A 17,735-nucleotide genomic window follows, 5' to 3' on the forward strand; every position below is an offset into this window, starting at 1 on the left:
ACGTGACCAAGCTGGTCCAACAGGTGAGCTACAAACTTCCATTAAATCCTGTAGAACTTATAGAGACAACTTTCTGGTTATTCATTGAAGTACACTTTATTTTCAGTATGAGACAACAACAACAAATTAACATGCAAGTCTCCCTATCTCTACATCATGTTATACAAATAATGATTCTTTAGTTACAAAATATATAAATATTTAAGACAATATGTACATAACATTTACATTACTACAACCATAACTTTATTAAGTTTATTATTATATATACATTTAACAGGTATTATTCTTTAATACTATTATAATTATTATTTGCATTTTTATTATTATTGTTAGCGTTATTATTATTTCTTACTCATCTATAGGTAACTCTCAAAATACAAAGCATGTTGCAGAAGATAAAACGGGACCATACCTGACGTTACTGTGCCTGAATGGTCAAGGAGCAGAGGCTGTCTGGCTCTCTGTCCTTGGTTAAGCATGGAGATCTGGCTATGTAGAGCACAAAGTTCAACAGACTATTTGTACAAGGTGATAACGGGGCTAGCGAGCCAACACTATATTCCAGCAGCATTTGGATTCCACTGAGGTAAACAATGACATAGCTTGGAATCTAGCACGTAACTTTCACTATCCCAACACAATTTCTGGTTTGTCCACATAGAACATTTTATTGCCCAGGGCTTGGATCACTGAGCTGCGACATGGACGGTCCGATCACTGCGGTCTGATCAGTTTGACTTTCCTTATCAGACTGTGAAGGAATTGTTCATTCGCTCTGTTTTCATGAAGACACGCAAAGACACGCACATACATCTTATTTTCTTGGACCACAGCAAATTTTGTTGCCAAATTCACCAGTGCTTCCTGGTTCCATCAGAGGCGTTGATTTCTTTCATTGTAAACATTTCTGTTGTGTAAGCCAGCTGAGCTTCCTCTTATGATTAGATCATTCTGTGTAGGTGTACACAAACACTACCCGGAGTGAGTTGTGTAAGCTCACAAGCACATAAAATAGGCTTTTTCTCTCTTCAACCCCGACACACACACACATACACAGACACACTCTCGATATTCAATCTCACTGACAACTGTCTCACTCTCACCTTCCCACTCCCTCTGTTCCACCTCTCTGTTCCTGTATCTGTCTCCTTACCCTCTCTCTCTCTCATCTCTTTCACTCCTCTACTCATCCCTCGCCATCTCTTTGCTCTAAATCTAGGAAATTATGCAGTTTTTGCTCTTCCTCCTCTGGCGGTTGTGCATCTGGCCATGAATCGGTCCATGCATTGGTCCATGATGGCCACCTATCCCAGTGGGAGTGTAGCGATGGCGCAGCTCCTCATTGTTGAGGTAGCAAAGCTGCACGGGCCGAGGGATTGGTTCACCGAGGAAATAACCCTCATCCCCCTCTGACTCAGAAGAAGAAGAGCAGCTGGAGCACCAGGGGTCAGCGGCCTCCATGTAGCCGTCACCCCAGCATGGCCCACCCATCCCCACAGGTTGCCAGCCAGCATTCTGCAGGGTGAGATCAGAAGTGGTGCGGGGGCAAGGCCTGTGTGGCGGCTGTCTGTACCCTCCTGGCTCCAGACCAAGAAACTCCCGGGCGGCGTTACCAGAGGGGAAGCGGTCGTAATCCTCTTGGACGCGACGGTAGGGCAGTTCTACCATCTGAGCAGGCCGGTCCGCCACAAGGTGCAAGGCATTGTCAGAGCGGGAGCGGCGAGAGCGTTTGTGGTGGCGGCCGCTGCGGTGCTGCCCATTTCCGTGATTCCCACGATGATGCTTGCGCCGTCTCGGTTGTGGTTGCTGTTGCTGCGTCACAGGTTCTTGTCCGTTGATGCGTCTGCGGGGCATTCTGTCACTCATTGGAGCCATCCGCAGGTTTCCACTGCTGCCCATCACCCCGACACGACCTTTTCCATCAAAGCCGAGCGGCTGCGGGCCGTCCCAGTACTGCAGCGGGTAGCCCACCCTCAGAGGTGTGTACATGTTGTTGTTGTAAGGGCGAGAGGAGGACAGCGACTCTGTACTGTGGAATTGGACCGAGGAACTCAGGGTGCCCATGTTGCTCTTTTCAGACACATTCACACCTGAGTCTTTACTCAGGTCAGGCATAGAGAACCGAGACAAATGCTCCTGCCGCTTACTGACCCCATCCAGAGAGTTACCTGTTAAAACCATAAATTAGACGTCAAATTTTTATACAATTTGGCATTATATCATGACATATCACACCCTTGTCATTAAGATTACTTTACCTGTAGCATTAGACACAGTGAGGGAGTCAATGGAGCCACGAGGAGTCTGTTCTAGAGGAGTGAGGGGCTCATTGAAGCTCATGGCGTTGATGGGGTTCCTCCTGGTCAGCGGGGGTCTCCCATCTCTCTGGAATCCATGCAAGCTGATGCTCCTTTTGTCAGAGAAGCCCTGACTCTGGCTAGACATCTCGTTGAAGCTCATCTGGGTGCGTAGCTTATTGGGCCTGAACTCATCCTGGCTGTGATGGGTCCAGTTCTCGTTAAAGGAGTGTCCCCTCAAAGCGGCCATAGGGGCCCTCTTGGCGTTGCCTGGTTCCTTTCCCCAGGAATCTGGCCTCTTCACCGGGTTTGCTGGAGTCTGAGCTGGAGGATGAGAGTTCGGGTTGGGATTGTAGCCCTGCCTGAGGTTACACTGGCCCAGCATATGTATAGGTGCTGGTGTGGGGGAGGGTGCCAGCTGGGGGCCCTCATATGCAGCAGGGACATAGGGCTCATCCCGGCTCATCCACACCTGGTTAAGGCTTGGGGCACGGCTAGGAGTGCGGCTGGGGGTGCGGTTAGGTGTCCTGCTCGGGGTCTGGCTCGATGAGAGGCTCAAACGGTCCATCTGTCCAGAGAGGGGATCACTTTCAGCAGACAGGCGGTCGGGCATGGGTGGAGGAGCCGACTGGCGTGCTTCCCCACTCCTCCGCTCCTGCTCAGCATTTCTGCGCTCCTTTTTCCCAATCTTGGTGCTGTGGCGTGATTCACGAGAACGGGCACTTTGGAAGGCAGAGTCAGAAGAATCGGACTCATCTGGATCCTGATTGGTTAAAATGAAACACACTGATTTAAATGATATTTGATGTTTGTTTGAGTGCTCGTATCTTTTACTCCAAAAAAAAAACAATACTTTTTTTTGGTGTTTTTTTTTTTTTTTTTTTTAACCCACCTGCCCGGCACTGCAGGAACGTGAGCAGAAGATCTGACCCTGCTTTGGCAGGAAGGGGCGGCCCAGCAAGGAGCGCTTGCAACGAGCACAGCAAAAACATTCCTCAGTTGCGTGCCAGTGCTGACCATCATACGTCATTTGGCCTTGGTCAATACCTTTGGTAATATGAAAAAAAAAACAAAAAAAAAAACAGACATTTAATTTTAAAATGTACCAGAAACAACTTAATTATTTAATACACTGAGGGTCTCACTTTAACAGCTTAGTTATGCTGATGTGATGGCAGCTCTCTCTGACACTGCTGTAAAAGTGATATTCTATTAGGTCCGCTCAGGTAATAATTTCACCCACAGCAAGTTCCTTTTTTGTGAGATATGCCCATAAAGCTGAAATGATAAATGCATAAACGTGGCTTTTTTTTCTCCTATGAAGGAATTGTGCCAAGCCTTGATCACTCGGGTTTGCAAGATATTGAAAATATATTTCTTCAACTCTGCTCCCCAGCCAGAGGAGGTAATCATCTTTCACGGCCCCCATCTGGATACAACATGGGAGCCTCCACTGAAATACACTCTTTCACTGTTACCAGAGCTTGGTATGATAATAACATTCCACATCTCACTGCACTGACTCCACCTCTCCACAGCTGTGGCCCACAGAGCTGATAACACCCACATTTACAATAAACGGCTGTCAGTGTTAGAAAAAACATGTCAGTGTGTTTTGGTTACAGTTAGTGTATGTTAAGAGGACTTCCTGCAGCACTAATGAACGCTGAGTGTGCCTTACCTATGTGCTCTCCGCATGCGTCACAGTACTCTGCGTAAAGGGACTCGAAGCAGTTGCAGCAGTGTGGCCGCCCGTCCTTCATGATGTAGCGCTGACCGCCGAGAGTGGTCGCACACTCGTAGCAACAGAAGTGCTTCATGTGCCAGTGCCGGCCCTCTGCCTCAGTGCATTCATCAGCAAAGATTATCTGCGTGACCCAAACATCACACTGATCAGCAAAGATACTCAGAGAGTCCATGAAGTTGAACTGAGGTTATGAGTAAATGTTAAGTGAGTGATTATTCTTGGGGAGCTTCAACCCGTCATGCTTGGTTCATTATTATTTCATAATCTTCTTAAGGTTTCTCTTAGACAGTAGTTCTTATCCTTTTAACCTAAGGACTCTAGAATTAAGTCATTTTTTTATTACTTACGTATATAAAAATGATATTATTGCATTTAAAATAACTTCACTATATACCCCCTGTGCAAGTCCTTGACAGATTTACTATTAACCTACTAAACTGTTTTATATTTAAACTAAAGATACAAGACTTCATTTAGTGCTGAACACATTGGCCAGAGTTTTTATTATTATCTCTGGCCTGCTTGTCACACATTATGATTAGATAACAAGCACTTTTTGAGAAACAGCATGAAAGCTGAGACATATTTTCTCTCAGATCAGATTCAACCAAGTCCAAGTCTCTGAGCTAGGAACCATTCAGCCATTTCAAACCCTGAGAGCTCAAGGCTTAGGCAGTTGCACCTCATCACAGGCGCAGCAGCGAGGCTTCTGCCTCTCAGCATGGTGCCGGCCACAGAAGATCTTTCCGTCCTGGTAGAAGTAGATGAGATCCACCAATAGTTCCTCACACATGCCACAAACAAAGCAATGGGGGTGCCAGCATTGTCCATGACCTGCCCGTGCTGCAAAAACCACAATGTCCCCTCCGTTTATTTGACCCCCACACTGTACAGGAGCAGAGAAAGGGGAAGGCGAGGAGAGAAGAAAACAGCAGAAAAGGGATAATGTAGAGGAGGAAGAAGAGGCAGAGAAAAAGATAGCTACAAACTAAGAAGTGAAGAGGGAGACTAAGAAGATGCCACTTGAAATCCCTCTTATCTTTCTAAGATTGAAATGTTTTCTTATCAGTCTCATCTATCTTACGAAACATCAAAAAGAGCCCGTGCAAGCAAAACCGAGAATGTGAAAGAATGTAGGCTGAGTTTACAGTAAAAAAAGAGGAAGTTACATTCTCAAAAGGCTCATTGATATAAACTATGTGCCAAATGGAGGATGAGAGTGCATAAGAGGATAGAAGGGTAGTTGCAGATTTTACCTTGTCACAAATGGCCCCATTGATGGTGAGAGGGAAAGGACGAACGTTGCCTCTGCCCAAGTTGTCCTTTTTCCGCTGGTTGCTGAAGAGCTTCAGCTCTCGTTTCTCGTCCTCATCCAACGCGTTACAATAACGCACCTGAACGAACATGATTCATCATCAGGCATCGGCATTAAAACCTGGGACACTTCCTGGCTGCTGGATTTTACACCCACATAGAGAAACTGAGTGTGCAAATGAGGGAATTGCTGTGTTTATTTACCTCATTGTCATGTGGCGGCAACTGATGCAGCAATTGTTTGATGCGGTGCTTCTCTCCAGGGCTGTTTATGTAGGGGACCTTCTCTTCTGGTAAGGAGTTATAATACTGATGCACCTGCAAAAACACCAACAATAAAGTTCCTGTACTGCCTTTAAGTATAAAAGCTTTGGGAAGTGGAAACGACTTTTAATCAACAATAGCATACTGTGACAGGGTGAATTTGATCTGGTATTTCACATTTTAGAGAACAGTTCTCAATTTCTACACCCAGCAGATGTGAAGCAACATAAGCCGTCATTTCAAATTGTTTTTTTCTGGCCACTAGATGAATGCCAGCATGGACTGATTATGAAAACCAGGACCAATATGTGTTCAAAAAGTTTCAAATAACAATTCAGCCGATTCCGATACAGATTTTTTCTTTTAGTGACCTTTTTTGGTGTAAAACTTCCACAATGCAAACATTGTCTCTCATGTTTGCCCATGATAACAGATCAGAGTTTGTCCAACAGGTGACTTTTTCTGCCCTATTAAAAAAATCTTCCCTGAATCAGCAGTTGTGCTCTCTAAATGCCTAACATGTTTATAACCAACATGGCAACACTTTGGAAACTATCACGATGCAAAGTGCATGTTATAAAAGAAGAAGAAATTGTGATACAGTCCTACTTTCATAAGGTTTAGGCTCTTAAAATATGAATGTATTTTAGTTAGTGTTTTGTTTATAATAAAACCATTTCATTGACTTTCAGGGGAACAATCGACCTTTGTTGTTGTATTGGTTGCAGGACTTTGTTGGTTGGTTACATTATCTACCGTATTCCATTAATTCATTGCGACAGACCCACCTAAATTAATCTGAAATTACTTTTAAATTAATTCATCATGGTCTTCAAGCAAATAGAATTTGTTTTGCCTCTACCCTTCAATATCTCTGCCCTTGGAAATTGGTGTCTGGGATTTACAATGTGCTCTGTGTTGCTGCTGCAGACACACATCCTTGAACAGCATCAGGTTCTTAAAAATTTAAACAGCTAATATTCACAATGCTTTGAGGAAATCTCAGTTACCCATACTTGTATTGACATTAGAATTCATGATGCAGAAGCCCCTTGTCGCGCTGGCCTGAGCCTCCCTTTCTATTTGCATGTTAGCGGGTGAAAACGAGGAAACCCTGATTGGTAAACACTCAAACAACGGAAAGCAATCTTGGCACTTGTCTGTGATTTTCAGCGAAACAGCCTTTGAAACAAAGTGAGCTAGCTTTCAGCATGCTGTAAAGATCTATTCTGTTCAAGTTGTTGAGATCCAATTTCCATAATCGGTGGGGTGGAGAGTGAGAGAAAGAGGAAATATGTCTCTCTAAGTGCTGCCCCTCATACTCTCTATGACCCACCCTCTTGTTTAATTCTATGCTATGGAGGGCGACACCAAACCGCAGGCATATTTTCAGTTATTTGAGATGATGAACCTATTTTCAGAATCTCAAATCAGATAAGGAAAGCTTGACACAAGTAAGCTTTAAAAGTGAAAGAGTTTTCACTCTGATGCAGCATTCTGCATTCTTTGTCTACAATGCTGCAAAAACTGGCCATTCTGTAGAGATAATTTTCCAATATTATTATTTGATTTGATAAGAGGTTACAAATCTGACGCTACTAAATTATCTTCCATCTGAGAAAACCAGCTAGAATTCACAAGGTAATGTGTGGTACTTCTGCTTTGAAGATGATGAACTAAAATTGTGGCTGCTTAATAGAATCTTTATTTACAGTTTAAACATATGAGGCTTTAAAAAGAGTAGGACGAGGAAGAGAAAAATGTGCCCGAGTTTGATGTATTGCAACCATTATTTTTGTACCTTTAATGAATACAGTGAGTGTATCTGTTAGAAATGAGGTCAGAGGTCATGAGTAGTCCATAGTTCACCCATAGGCACCACAGTCAGGAACATTTTTCGTCAGAAATTTGGGGAATAAACATGTCAAAAAGGCAATGCCAACAAATATGAACCCTAAGTTCCAGGAAATGTAGTTCAAATTTTTTTCACATCTGACAGCTTCATGAACTGTGCAACATGAAGCCATGTCAATGTGAGTCCCATTAATGACATTCTGCAGAAACAAACCCAAAGTGACATGCTTAAAAATCACATTCAAGTGTATATATATATAAAACAACAGACAGTTACAATTGCCTGCACCCCCTGTTGGATCAGAAAGATCGCAGCCTCTTTCAGCAGCCTGTCAAGATGGCTGACTGGAGAAAATGACTGTTATCAGCACGACCTGTCATCTGTGAACAGAACCCTAGGAGGCCTGTTGTATTAGAGTGCTGCCCTTACTTAATAAAGACAGCTCTTTTGTTCATCCAAAATCTCGTTGTACAGAAATGCATATATCTTATGCTAGAACTGCATAATAAATAAAAAATAAAAAATAAAAACAGAGGGAAAAAATGAACAAAAACCAAATAGTGGATATCTGGATGTGCACAATTAATTACATTAGCTTGGTCATGCATGCAATTAAAAGGCGTTTAAACTGCAAATGAGTCCAGACAGGGAATAGTGAAACCTGGATGCAAACAAAAACATTTCCAATTAAATTCATCCAAACATTCACTGACTCAATTACTTTCATTCCTTTGGGTTTAAAACAGCAAAGACGCACCAACACACGGAAGAAACTGAGGCTTCCTAAACAAAAGGCGTCATTACTCTGGTTTGTTAACAGCACCAAAGTGACCCTTTCTCTTATTATGTAGAGTCACAGTATATGTTGAAAATGTATATATATGAATCCCAATATAAATCAATACAAAGATATTAAAAAAAAATCTTAATAGGATGGGAATAGATTTCTTTTCCTCTGGGGATTTTTTTTTCTCTCTGTATTAGGGTCTTCATCCAAAAGCAGAAAAAGGTTTTTTTTTTGTCAACTGATAAAATGATTCAGGCCACATTTCCGTTTTTCAATATAATCAGGCTTCTGTTACTTCACATGATCTTATTTTTGGTTGTCTTTCCATGTGACTCAGAACTTGTTCCCACACAATATCAGCTTTCACAATGGCAGCTGAAAATGTCCTGACAATTTTTTCCTCCATGGAAAGCCTGACAGCAGACTTATATAACATTCTCGACTTCCCCTTCTTAAAAGGTTAAATCCCCATGCAGGGATAAAAACCCCAATAATGATTCCACGTCTCGTTTTCAAATCGGTTCATTTTCCATCTCAGGATTAACAGTAAAATGCCACTGACACTTTATCCTGAATAAATTAATTCTTCTGACCGGTTCAGTTCAATTTGATATGGTCTGACTATGCTGGATCACAAAAAAGCAAAGCTTCAGCTAATGGAGCAATGAGGAGTGACAGGAAAGTGTTGCATAAGCAAGCTGAATTTTGTTTGTGAATATTATTTACCTGCTCAGGACTGAGGCCAGGAGGAACCCAGACGTACTCCTCCAGTGCACATCCAGAGTCATCATCAGAAGTGGAGTTCCTCTGGAAGTCATACAACAGCTTGGTGATGGTCTTCTCCATCTCCAGAGACATGGCTGTCACAACATGCTCCTCTACACGGGCCGCTTCTGTGGACACAAGTATACCTGGGAAGGAAACAGACAAGATAGAGTCAAAGGACATCTTGAAGTCTTAATCTTCTCTGACTCACAATCAGAATCGGGGTTTATTGCCAAGTACATTTACACATACAAGGAATTTGACTTGGTGTATTGGTGCTAAATAATTAACAAGGAAATAAAGCAGAACAAGCAACAACTTAAATAATACAGTATAAGAAGCTATTACAATATATAAAATAGAATTAAAAAATGTAAAATATAAAATATAAAAAAATTACAAAAGGTGCAATGTAGGAGCTGTGCAGTGGACTATGAGAAAAAAAAATCTTAGTGTGTGTAACAACTCACAGAGTGCATGTAAGGAAGATACATTTTTAAAGTCCAGTGGGCATTAATGTAACGCATAAAGAAGAGTTCAGCATTCACATTACTTGATGTTTTACTGACTTTGGGGCTGATGAGAGTCTGGGTTATGTGGGAGGAGCTAAAGCTAAAGATTTTGACTTTTGGTTTATAACATCAGGTATAGCAGCTGTAGAAAAAAAAAAAGTTAAAAACTATATTGTCTGAATTTAAAAAATAAAAAATAAAATAGATTGTGATGCATATTCTTAAAAGGTATATTGATTTAATATGATGAATCAACAGCACTGCTAGATAGGATTTGGGTTGAACTTTGTAACAGCGGGGCTTTAAGCTTAATGCTAACAGTAGCTTGCTATCATACATCTTATTTTAACAAACTGACACAGTAGCATTTGCTAAGCACTGCTAGCATTAAACACAAGTACAACTCATGGTCGTAAGAAGTATTAGAAACATTTAAACTTTGAACTTAATGACAGTGCTGGATAAAAAGTTCAGCGATAAGAAAGACTTATCCACTGGGGACCACAAATATAAATACAAAATATCTGTAAAATAGCTGCCTAGACATGCATTTACATACAAAAATTTGACCCTAATATTGCCGCAAATGGGAAAGTCGGAGAACGGCAAAATCAGTATTTCCATCTGGACCAAAGTGGTGGACCAACATTATTTCCCTCTAGACATGAACATATTGGTATAATATAAAAAAACACATTATCACAAAAAATGATGCAGACCTTAGACATCATTATAAACAGACACCGCTCTATCTGCATTCATGACTTTACTCCAATGTCTGAATGGAGATCAATTCAGTCTTCTCCTCCCTCTCGCTGTTTGAGAGGAGACCAGCTGCGCGCATTACTGACACATGAATAATTAACAGCACTAGGTATCGCCTCTGCTACTAAAGTATGAAAATGAAATGCAACTCATTTTATAGGCAACTAAGATATCTAGTGAGCCAGCAACAAGAGCAAGAATGACTTTACATCTCATGGCTTGTTATTTTGAAAGCTGACGAGTGGAGAGATATGACAGTTAATTAGCGCAAAGTGGAGGGAAACAAATGTTGATTAATACATTTTCAGAGGCTAATATAAATGAAAAGATAATTCAAATTGATTGTTGAGTTGCCTCATGGTGTTTTGATGTAATCTGTTGGATGTGAAGTGGACATTCCAGCACAGAAAACAGAGACATCAGATTGGATGTTTTTTTTTTCTTCCTTTGCTTTCTGTAGGTCATGTATCAAGGTCACTGCTGTCCACTGACTAAAACACTACCGCACAATGTACGATGAGAAGGTGCGAACAGGCTCTGACATTTCTGACTCGAAACGATTTCTCCTCGAACCAGGTCTTTTTTAGAGATTTTTCACACAGCAACACTTCCACAGCAGATTAGAAATCAGAAAAAAACAGAGCTTAAGCTGTGGCCAAGGAACAGCAGACATCACCACAGACCCTGCCAGTGAGTCAGCCTCCATCCAGCAGAGCTGAGTACTGTTTATCTCTCTAAGATGGGTTCTGCTGATTTCTTTCTGTGGATACATCACAGGTATGTAACCTTGAGCCTCCAGTCTGGCCTGAGGCTGTTCTTCATTAGTGTATGGAGGCACAGTGAAAGAGGCCTGCTGGGAAGACTGCAGCCTGTTGCACCAGTTTGCCACCAGTTCCACCGTGACATATTTTGGCGATAAGAAAACAGACCAGGTTCAGAAGAAGCTTTAGCTCAGAGGGTAGTTGTTATTTGTTTGTATTACCTAGCTTTGTGGTCCTATAAATCACTTGATGTTTTTGTTAAGCACATATTTTGAAAAATCTGTTCTGGCAGTTGGTAGTCACATGAAAATATCGATATACAAGATGGACATTGTGGACAATTATGCTGATTTCTACTGGTCCATTAAGTAAAATGTAATGTTTTCATTTTAGAAATATGCTTATTGGTAGATCCTGCCAAGAGCTGAGATGAAAAGATTGATACTACTCGTCTACATAACATGTCGACATGTAGCAGAACACAGCAGCTGGTTAGGTTAGCTTAACATTAAAGTTATGGCAGGAGAAAGCCTTTGTACAAAGATAACAAAATCCTCAAATGTGTATTTAACGCACACTTCGTTGGAAGGGGGTTGAGGAGGCCATAAAGCATTTATAACAGTACCACACATAACTGGCAAGAAAGCCAATATGTGACTCATCCCAAACTTGATCCATCTGGTCGGAAAGTAATACCATGAAAGTACTTAAAAGAGGATGCTTATCTTCACTTATGGTTTATTTAGAAATGGATCACTTATCTTAGCTTAACTTGACTAAACATTTAAAGAAACTGCTTCTAACATCAGAGATTATCTCACCTTTTAACTCGGTATGAAACAGTACATTTTCCTTAATGCCAGAATATTCCTTTTAATAAATAAAATATATTTCCAAAGGGCTTTAAAAGCCATTTTCCACAGAAAGCTTGGGCCTTATTGTGAATGCCAATTCAGTGCTAGCATACACAACAATGAATCTTAAAAATGTAACAACGCCACAATTAATGTGTTACTGCACCTGCTGTGACTGGTTTAAACCAGCAGCTTCCATCTTTTCATGAAATACTGAGAGTGGCTGTGTCCAAAACCACATGCTATCAATTATAATTCTCATGAGACTTCACATTGAGTACGTAAAGCATTCAAATTCATGGGATGCAATTTTGTGCATGTGATAAATACCCAAAATGGGCCATTATTTTTAACAATGGGTCATGAGCTCAATGGTCATACTAAAGTCAACTGCCTGAAAATGCATTTCAGCTCTTCAGTCTATCCAATGGCCGAGCTCACCAGCTAGCAATAAGGGGCATAGAAATGTAAATAACCTGCAATACGTTTTATATGTGGTCAAATAACATTAACTATGTAGCTGTATAAGAAATGAACGTATGTTGTTGTTGTTAGATTCTATATACGATCTGATTGAGGTCCACAGCCTAGTTCAGACCCCAGAAACGTGGTTGATGAAGTCCTGTGACGTGGAGATGATGTGCATTAGTATGATGCTAACGGGCTGGAAGGCAGTAATACATATTGTTTGAGTTTGTAGCAGATAACTGAATAACTGAAAATAGAAACATTTAAGCAGCCAGTTGGTTGTTTTGTTTAAAAAGTGAGACTTATCTTACTTGTGACATTCATTTTAGGCACACATTGTTAGACGGAGGGGATGACAGCATCGCTTTGTGCACCAGTGCTTCGATTAATGGTCCCTTCACACCCTGCTTGTTAAGATATACTGTATGTCTCTACTGTGCATTGTTAAACAAAGACACAGCTTTGGTGTCAAACTGTTCCAAGGTAATGAGTAGTCTTTACAGCCATACTTTTGACTGAATGCACATTCAGCTGGTACAGAAGGCTGCTGATGATGAGTGTGTGACTTTTTGACGTAATACACACTTGCCAGGCCGACATGGTTAGTCATAACACACTCCTCTGTTCTTCCCCAGCAACACAAGTACAGAGGAAAGATGAGTTGTGAACTTCTGTTCCATGGAGGAGGCATACTTTTGGGTAAGTAATGCATCACAAAAATATATTGGGGGGGAGACATTTTTGTCTCTGTTTTGTGATTAAGATATTCTTGTAATTTGTTTACTTCGTGGAAGTATACGATTGCATATTGGGGCCAATTTTTTCATGCTTTGGTGAACGATCCCATGTCCTAACAGAGCTGTACCCTAGAGACTAACAGTCTAGTTAATAATAAATTATCTATTATTTTTAATACATGGTGGTAATACTTAAAAATGATCAGATCAAAGGGAAGTTAAGTATAAGTTAAAAAAGAAACGACTGGTAACTACTGATTTAATTAATTACATTTAGTGGTATAATTGAATGCCCTAAACTTTCTTAAGAAGAATGTGAGATGTTGGAAAAGTGAAACTCTATAAAAAGCTTATTTAAGTTTATAATTAGGGATCATGTGTTTGTTGTTTTGGAGCACAGTTGTGGAAGGATCAGGCCCTTGTTATAGATAGTTTTTAAAAGTCTAAAGCAGATATAGTCAATCTTGAGTCTTACAGGACCAACAGATTGCTCGTAGTCTTCCTCACAAATCAATACACCTCCACCCAGATAAGAGGAACTAATCAGTGAAATCCCATGCAGGAGTGAACGTCTGAAATAACAAGCTGCACACTCAGTGCCCTCTGCTGAACGTCTTCTCTGCACTCATTACAAACATCTATCTTTGCCTTTTCACTGTTTTTACTCAATATTTGACCTTTACACCACAATGACATTTCAATTAGCACCAGTAATGTTATGGGTGCCACTGAATGGCTCACTAAATTGCAAAAAAAATAAACAGTGCGTTGTGGTGGTGTTGATGGTGGTGGTGTCATGTACTTGTTGTTGTTTTGACATTTTCATGTGAAGAATAATAGTCACCTCCTGTGCAAGGTAGGACATTACTAATGGCACTAAAACTGTTACAACAGTTAAATATTATTATTGTCTGACAACATACCGTTTTCATAGAGTAAGGTGTGTCTTCATATTTACACACCAGCTGCCGCCCCGCCCCCCCCCCCCCCCCCCTGTATAACAACAGGGATGCAAAGTTTATTATTCTGTCATTCATTATGTCTTTATATGTTCATTTGTTAGACAGAATACGAGGGAAGGGCGAAAATGGGCGCCGACTGGCCCTCGAAGTATTTTTATTTTTTTTTGGGGGGGGGGGGGGGGGGGGGGGGGTGTTCAGTGGGCATGTGGCGCTCTAGGCGACCGCCTATATGGCTTATGCCAAGAGCCGGCCCTGTTTGGGGTTTTTAAATGATAATGTTGAACCCTCCCATCGACTGTCAGAAAGAAACATATTGAGCCTCCATGACATCATGGATTGGTTTGTGGACCAAACTTGATTGGTTGTAGGAGCCAGACGTGATCCTATTTTCATCGGATGAATGAGTAAATATGTCCTGGTTGATAGTTTTTCACGGTTGCAACTTAACAATGATCTGAAAGCACACATATATATTATACTCTAAACAGGACCATACTTCCAAAATGAATATTTTATATACTTAAAAAGACTTTAAAGTAGCACCCACTCCTGAGGAAATAACAAATCACGTGACTGTATGGTAATTTTGGCACTTTTATTTAACTTTTGCCCGTGGCTTTCGAGTTCAAACCTGGAGGATATGTACCCTTTTAAAAAAATACATTGCAGATAGAGAATAATTTATATGGATTCAAACTCCTTCATTGCACACAGGTGAATTCCAATTTAATATTTGATGTGTCCTCCAGATCTTGGAGGCTGATTACTTAAATGTGTCCACTATAAGTGGATAACATGTGCATTTATGTTTCATATAAGTGTTTTGTTTTTGTCAATTTCTACAGTAATCCTTTGAACAGTCTCAGAAATACACATCAGGAGAAAATCATAATTTCACATGTTAAAAAAGCTTCAGAGGGAGGTTAGTTTGTGTTTTGGTTGCTACAGTATAATTATAACTCGTCACCTACTGCTTTCAAGTTACTTTGTCATGAGGTCAAACCCATTCATTTAATTGTGCCTATTTCACAGATTCAATTAATCAGAATCAAGCAATGGGTTGGCTCTGGGGAACAAAAGACTTATTAATGTAATTATTTCACAATGACTTTCACTTTTATTTTTACACGGTTGCAGAGACCAGTGAATCGAGAATAAGACAAGTTTACCTCGGTGAGGCAGCGGTAAGAAAACTGTAGGTCAGTTGGATAAAAACTCTGCAAGTTGCCGTGGCAACTGATAAGTGTGCAAAGTCTTGAACAACAGTCATTATTTACTAGTGTCTGAAGAAATATATGATTCTATTGATGTGAAAGATAAAGACCAAGCACAGAGAAACCACTCTTTTTTTTTTTGTCTTTCGACCAATGTCTGTTGAGAAGCATTGAACTTCCTTTAGGTGTGATTTTGTCACACACCATAGCACAGTTATATAATGGATAACGTCCATGCTTTAGGCGTATCATGTTTTACAGATCATAAACTATCACTGAATCTGAATTTGGTTTCTTCTATAATTTGCTTTTCCTTCAGTAAGATCCAATTAGCACTGTCTTCATTTACACATAAATTAGCTGAGATTAATCAACATCTCTGTGCCTGAGGAGAGAAGATCTTGTGTAATTGGATAATTTTGAGTACAAAGAGAAGATGCTCTGCCAATAAAAATCACAACAGCACCACTTTCAATCAGAGAAAGTACCCTTTTATACACACGGTATGTGAAAACAGACGGAGAAAGAAAAAAGAATATCGGGAAACAATAGCGAGAGGGCTGTAGATGCAGTGTTAAGAGCAACGCGTTCCCTTTTCCACGTGTCATGCTTCACCCACCTCCCTCCTTCCTCCTCCCATCCTCATGTGCCTCTGACAGGCTCTGTGTGGGTGTGCATGAGAGAAAGAGAAGGAGAGGGAGTGATGGAGAGAAAAAGCTCTTATTTATGTAAAAGCTGACATGAGAGGAGGTGCTCTGCTGAAGCACAGAGCCTTACCAAGGCTCCATTAACTCGTCACAGCAAGAGCAAAACCCATCAAAATCAACTATAGATGCCATGTGAAAGCAAAAACATCCTTATCTATCACCCCGGTATAGTATTACAACCAAATTAAAATGCCTCTTGGTTGACAAATTTCCTGAATATTACAGGCTTCGACAGAATAGACATAGTTTTGAAAAGTGAATGTGTTGACTCCTGTGTCCACTCAAATCCACAGAAGCCAAACAAAAGAGAGTACTAATCGTCTCAACAGGTTCTTGTTTGTCAGCTAATCTCATTGCCGTATGTAGTCAATTATTTCATAGTAAACAAACACTGTGTGAAATTATTATTCCAACCCGCAGTCATTAATCATCCTTTGCATGTTGTGGACCCTACTGCAGCACAGTAGCAAACAATAGCTCAGGATTTATGAATGCCGTGCGTGTGTGTGGATGTTACTATGTGCGTGGAACAACTCAAATCACATGTAACTCAGGATGTTACTCTCTGTTCCTTGTGGGTAATTGCTGCACTTTACTACTTTCAACAGAAGTACATGTTCAAAGACTCAGCACAACTGATGAAATATTAAAGCCAGAGTTCTGTGGAAAAGGTTTTTAAGATTGTTTTTACCTTTTATATATATGTATATATATATATATATATATATATAGATAAATATGTCAGTAGTCTGCCCACAGGCCTTCTCTATAAATCTGCAAAGCACCAAACCAACAAGATGTCCCCTGGAGACTTGGGGAGTTGCGCGGGACAAAAATAGGATGTGACAAAGTGCATAAAGGTCAATCATTCAAAATCCAAAATGCAAATTTTTAGAGTTAGCTGCGGGCTTGAGTGTCGCTCAGTTGGACAGTCTAAAGAACTACTGTAAGTGATAAGCAAGGACATTTTGATGTCCAGCAGTAACATTTTCCCCATGCAAAGAAGGTAATTAGAGAAAACAATTGATGAATCAAAACTGTATAAATACAATAAATGATCGATAAAAAGATCAGCTGACATTCAGCACAATTAGTTTGGCTTTTGTACAAAAATGAAAAAGGCCGATACGTTCATATTTTATAGCCAAGAAAAGTTTCTTTAAGCTCTGTGGACATAACTGATGAAGAAAAAAAAAATCAAAGATGGCTCCTTTTTGTGTCAATAATAATCCCCTTGATTTGGACTTTTTTTTTTTTTTACTAACGCCGATTTTTTTGTGCTGGAAGCGTTCATCTTCTTTACTAAACCAATGCCAATCATCACTCAGCGCCCTAAGCACAGTGACACCCTCTGCATATGATGTTTTTGTCACTGCCTTCACAATGCTTTCAAATTTAGATTAGATTTTGGAACATTGCTGCTCATCAATGTAATTTCTACCTCATCGACCAATAACTCATCTGACTCGTCTTTTTGAGTGTAAAAATTTCAGGTCTAAAGCTGCTGTTTATGTCAGGACATGATTCCTTTACTTCGTTCTTATGTTTTTCTGTGGATTTCCCTAAATAAGAGCTTACTTAGCATACGGAGCAATAAAAAAAAAACAGAACTTAGTCTCTACTGAGGGGAGTGCCGTGAGCGACCTTTGGTAACCTAGCAACAGTAAGCGTAGACGAGAAGGGCTCTTAAATGGAGGTTTTGAGCGCTGCAAGCGCAAAAAAA

The 17,735-nt window shown here is 40.5% G+C and overlaps 1 protein-coding gene across 1 annotated transcript in view; it reads right to left on the reverse strand.

The window, feature by feature from the left end:
• Positions 1 to 70: 70 nt before the first annotated feature.
• Positions 71 to 17,735, reverse strand: part of LOC132989398 (prickle-like protein 2) — a 38,309-nt gene continuing 20,644 nt past the window's right edge. The window contains exons 2-9 of the mRNA XM_061057008.1: positions 8,994 to 9,178; positions 5,566 to 5,679; positions 5,304 to 5,441; positions 4,730 to 4,933; positions 3,982 to 4,168; positions 3,193 to 3,347; positions 2,262 to 3,063; positions 71 to 2,171 (exon numbers count right to left, since the gene is read on the reverse strand). Of these exons, the coding sequence (XP_060912991.1) occupies positions 1,219 to 2,171; positions 2,262 to 3,063; positions 3,193 to 3,347; positions 3,982 to 4,168; positions 4,730 to 4,933; positions 5,304 to 5,441; positions 5,566 to 5,679; positions 8,994 to 9,125 (2,685 nt within the window). The 5' untranslated portion in view covers positions 9,126 to 9,178 and the 3' untranslated portion in view covers positions 71 to 1,218. The remainder of the gene's footprint in view (positions 2,172 to 2,261; positions 3,064 to 3,192; positions 3,348 to 3,981; positions 4,169 to 4,729; positions 4,934 to 5,303; positions 5,442 to 5,565; positions 5,680 to 8,993; positions 9,179 to 17,735) is intronic.

Source organism: Labrus mixtus, chromosome 15, assembly GCF_963584025.1.
Source record: "Labrus mixtus chromosome 15, fLabMix1.1, whole genome shotgun sequence".
Taxonomy (NCBI): Eukaryota; Metazoa; Chordata; class Actinopteri; order Labriformes; family Labridae; genus Labrus; species Labrus mixtus.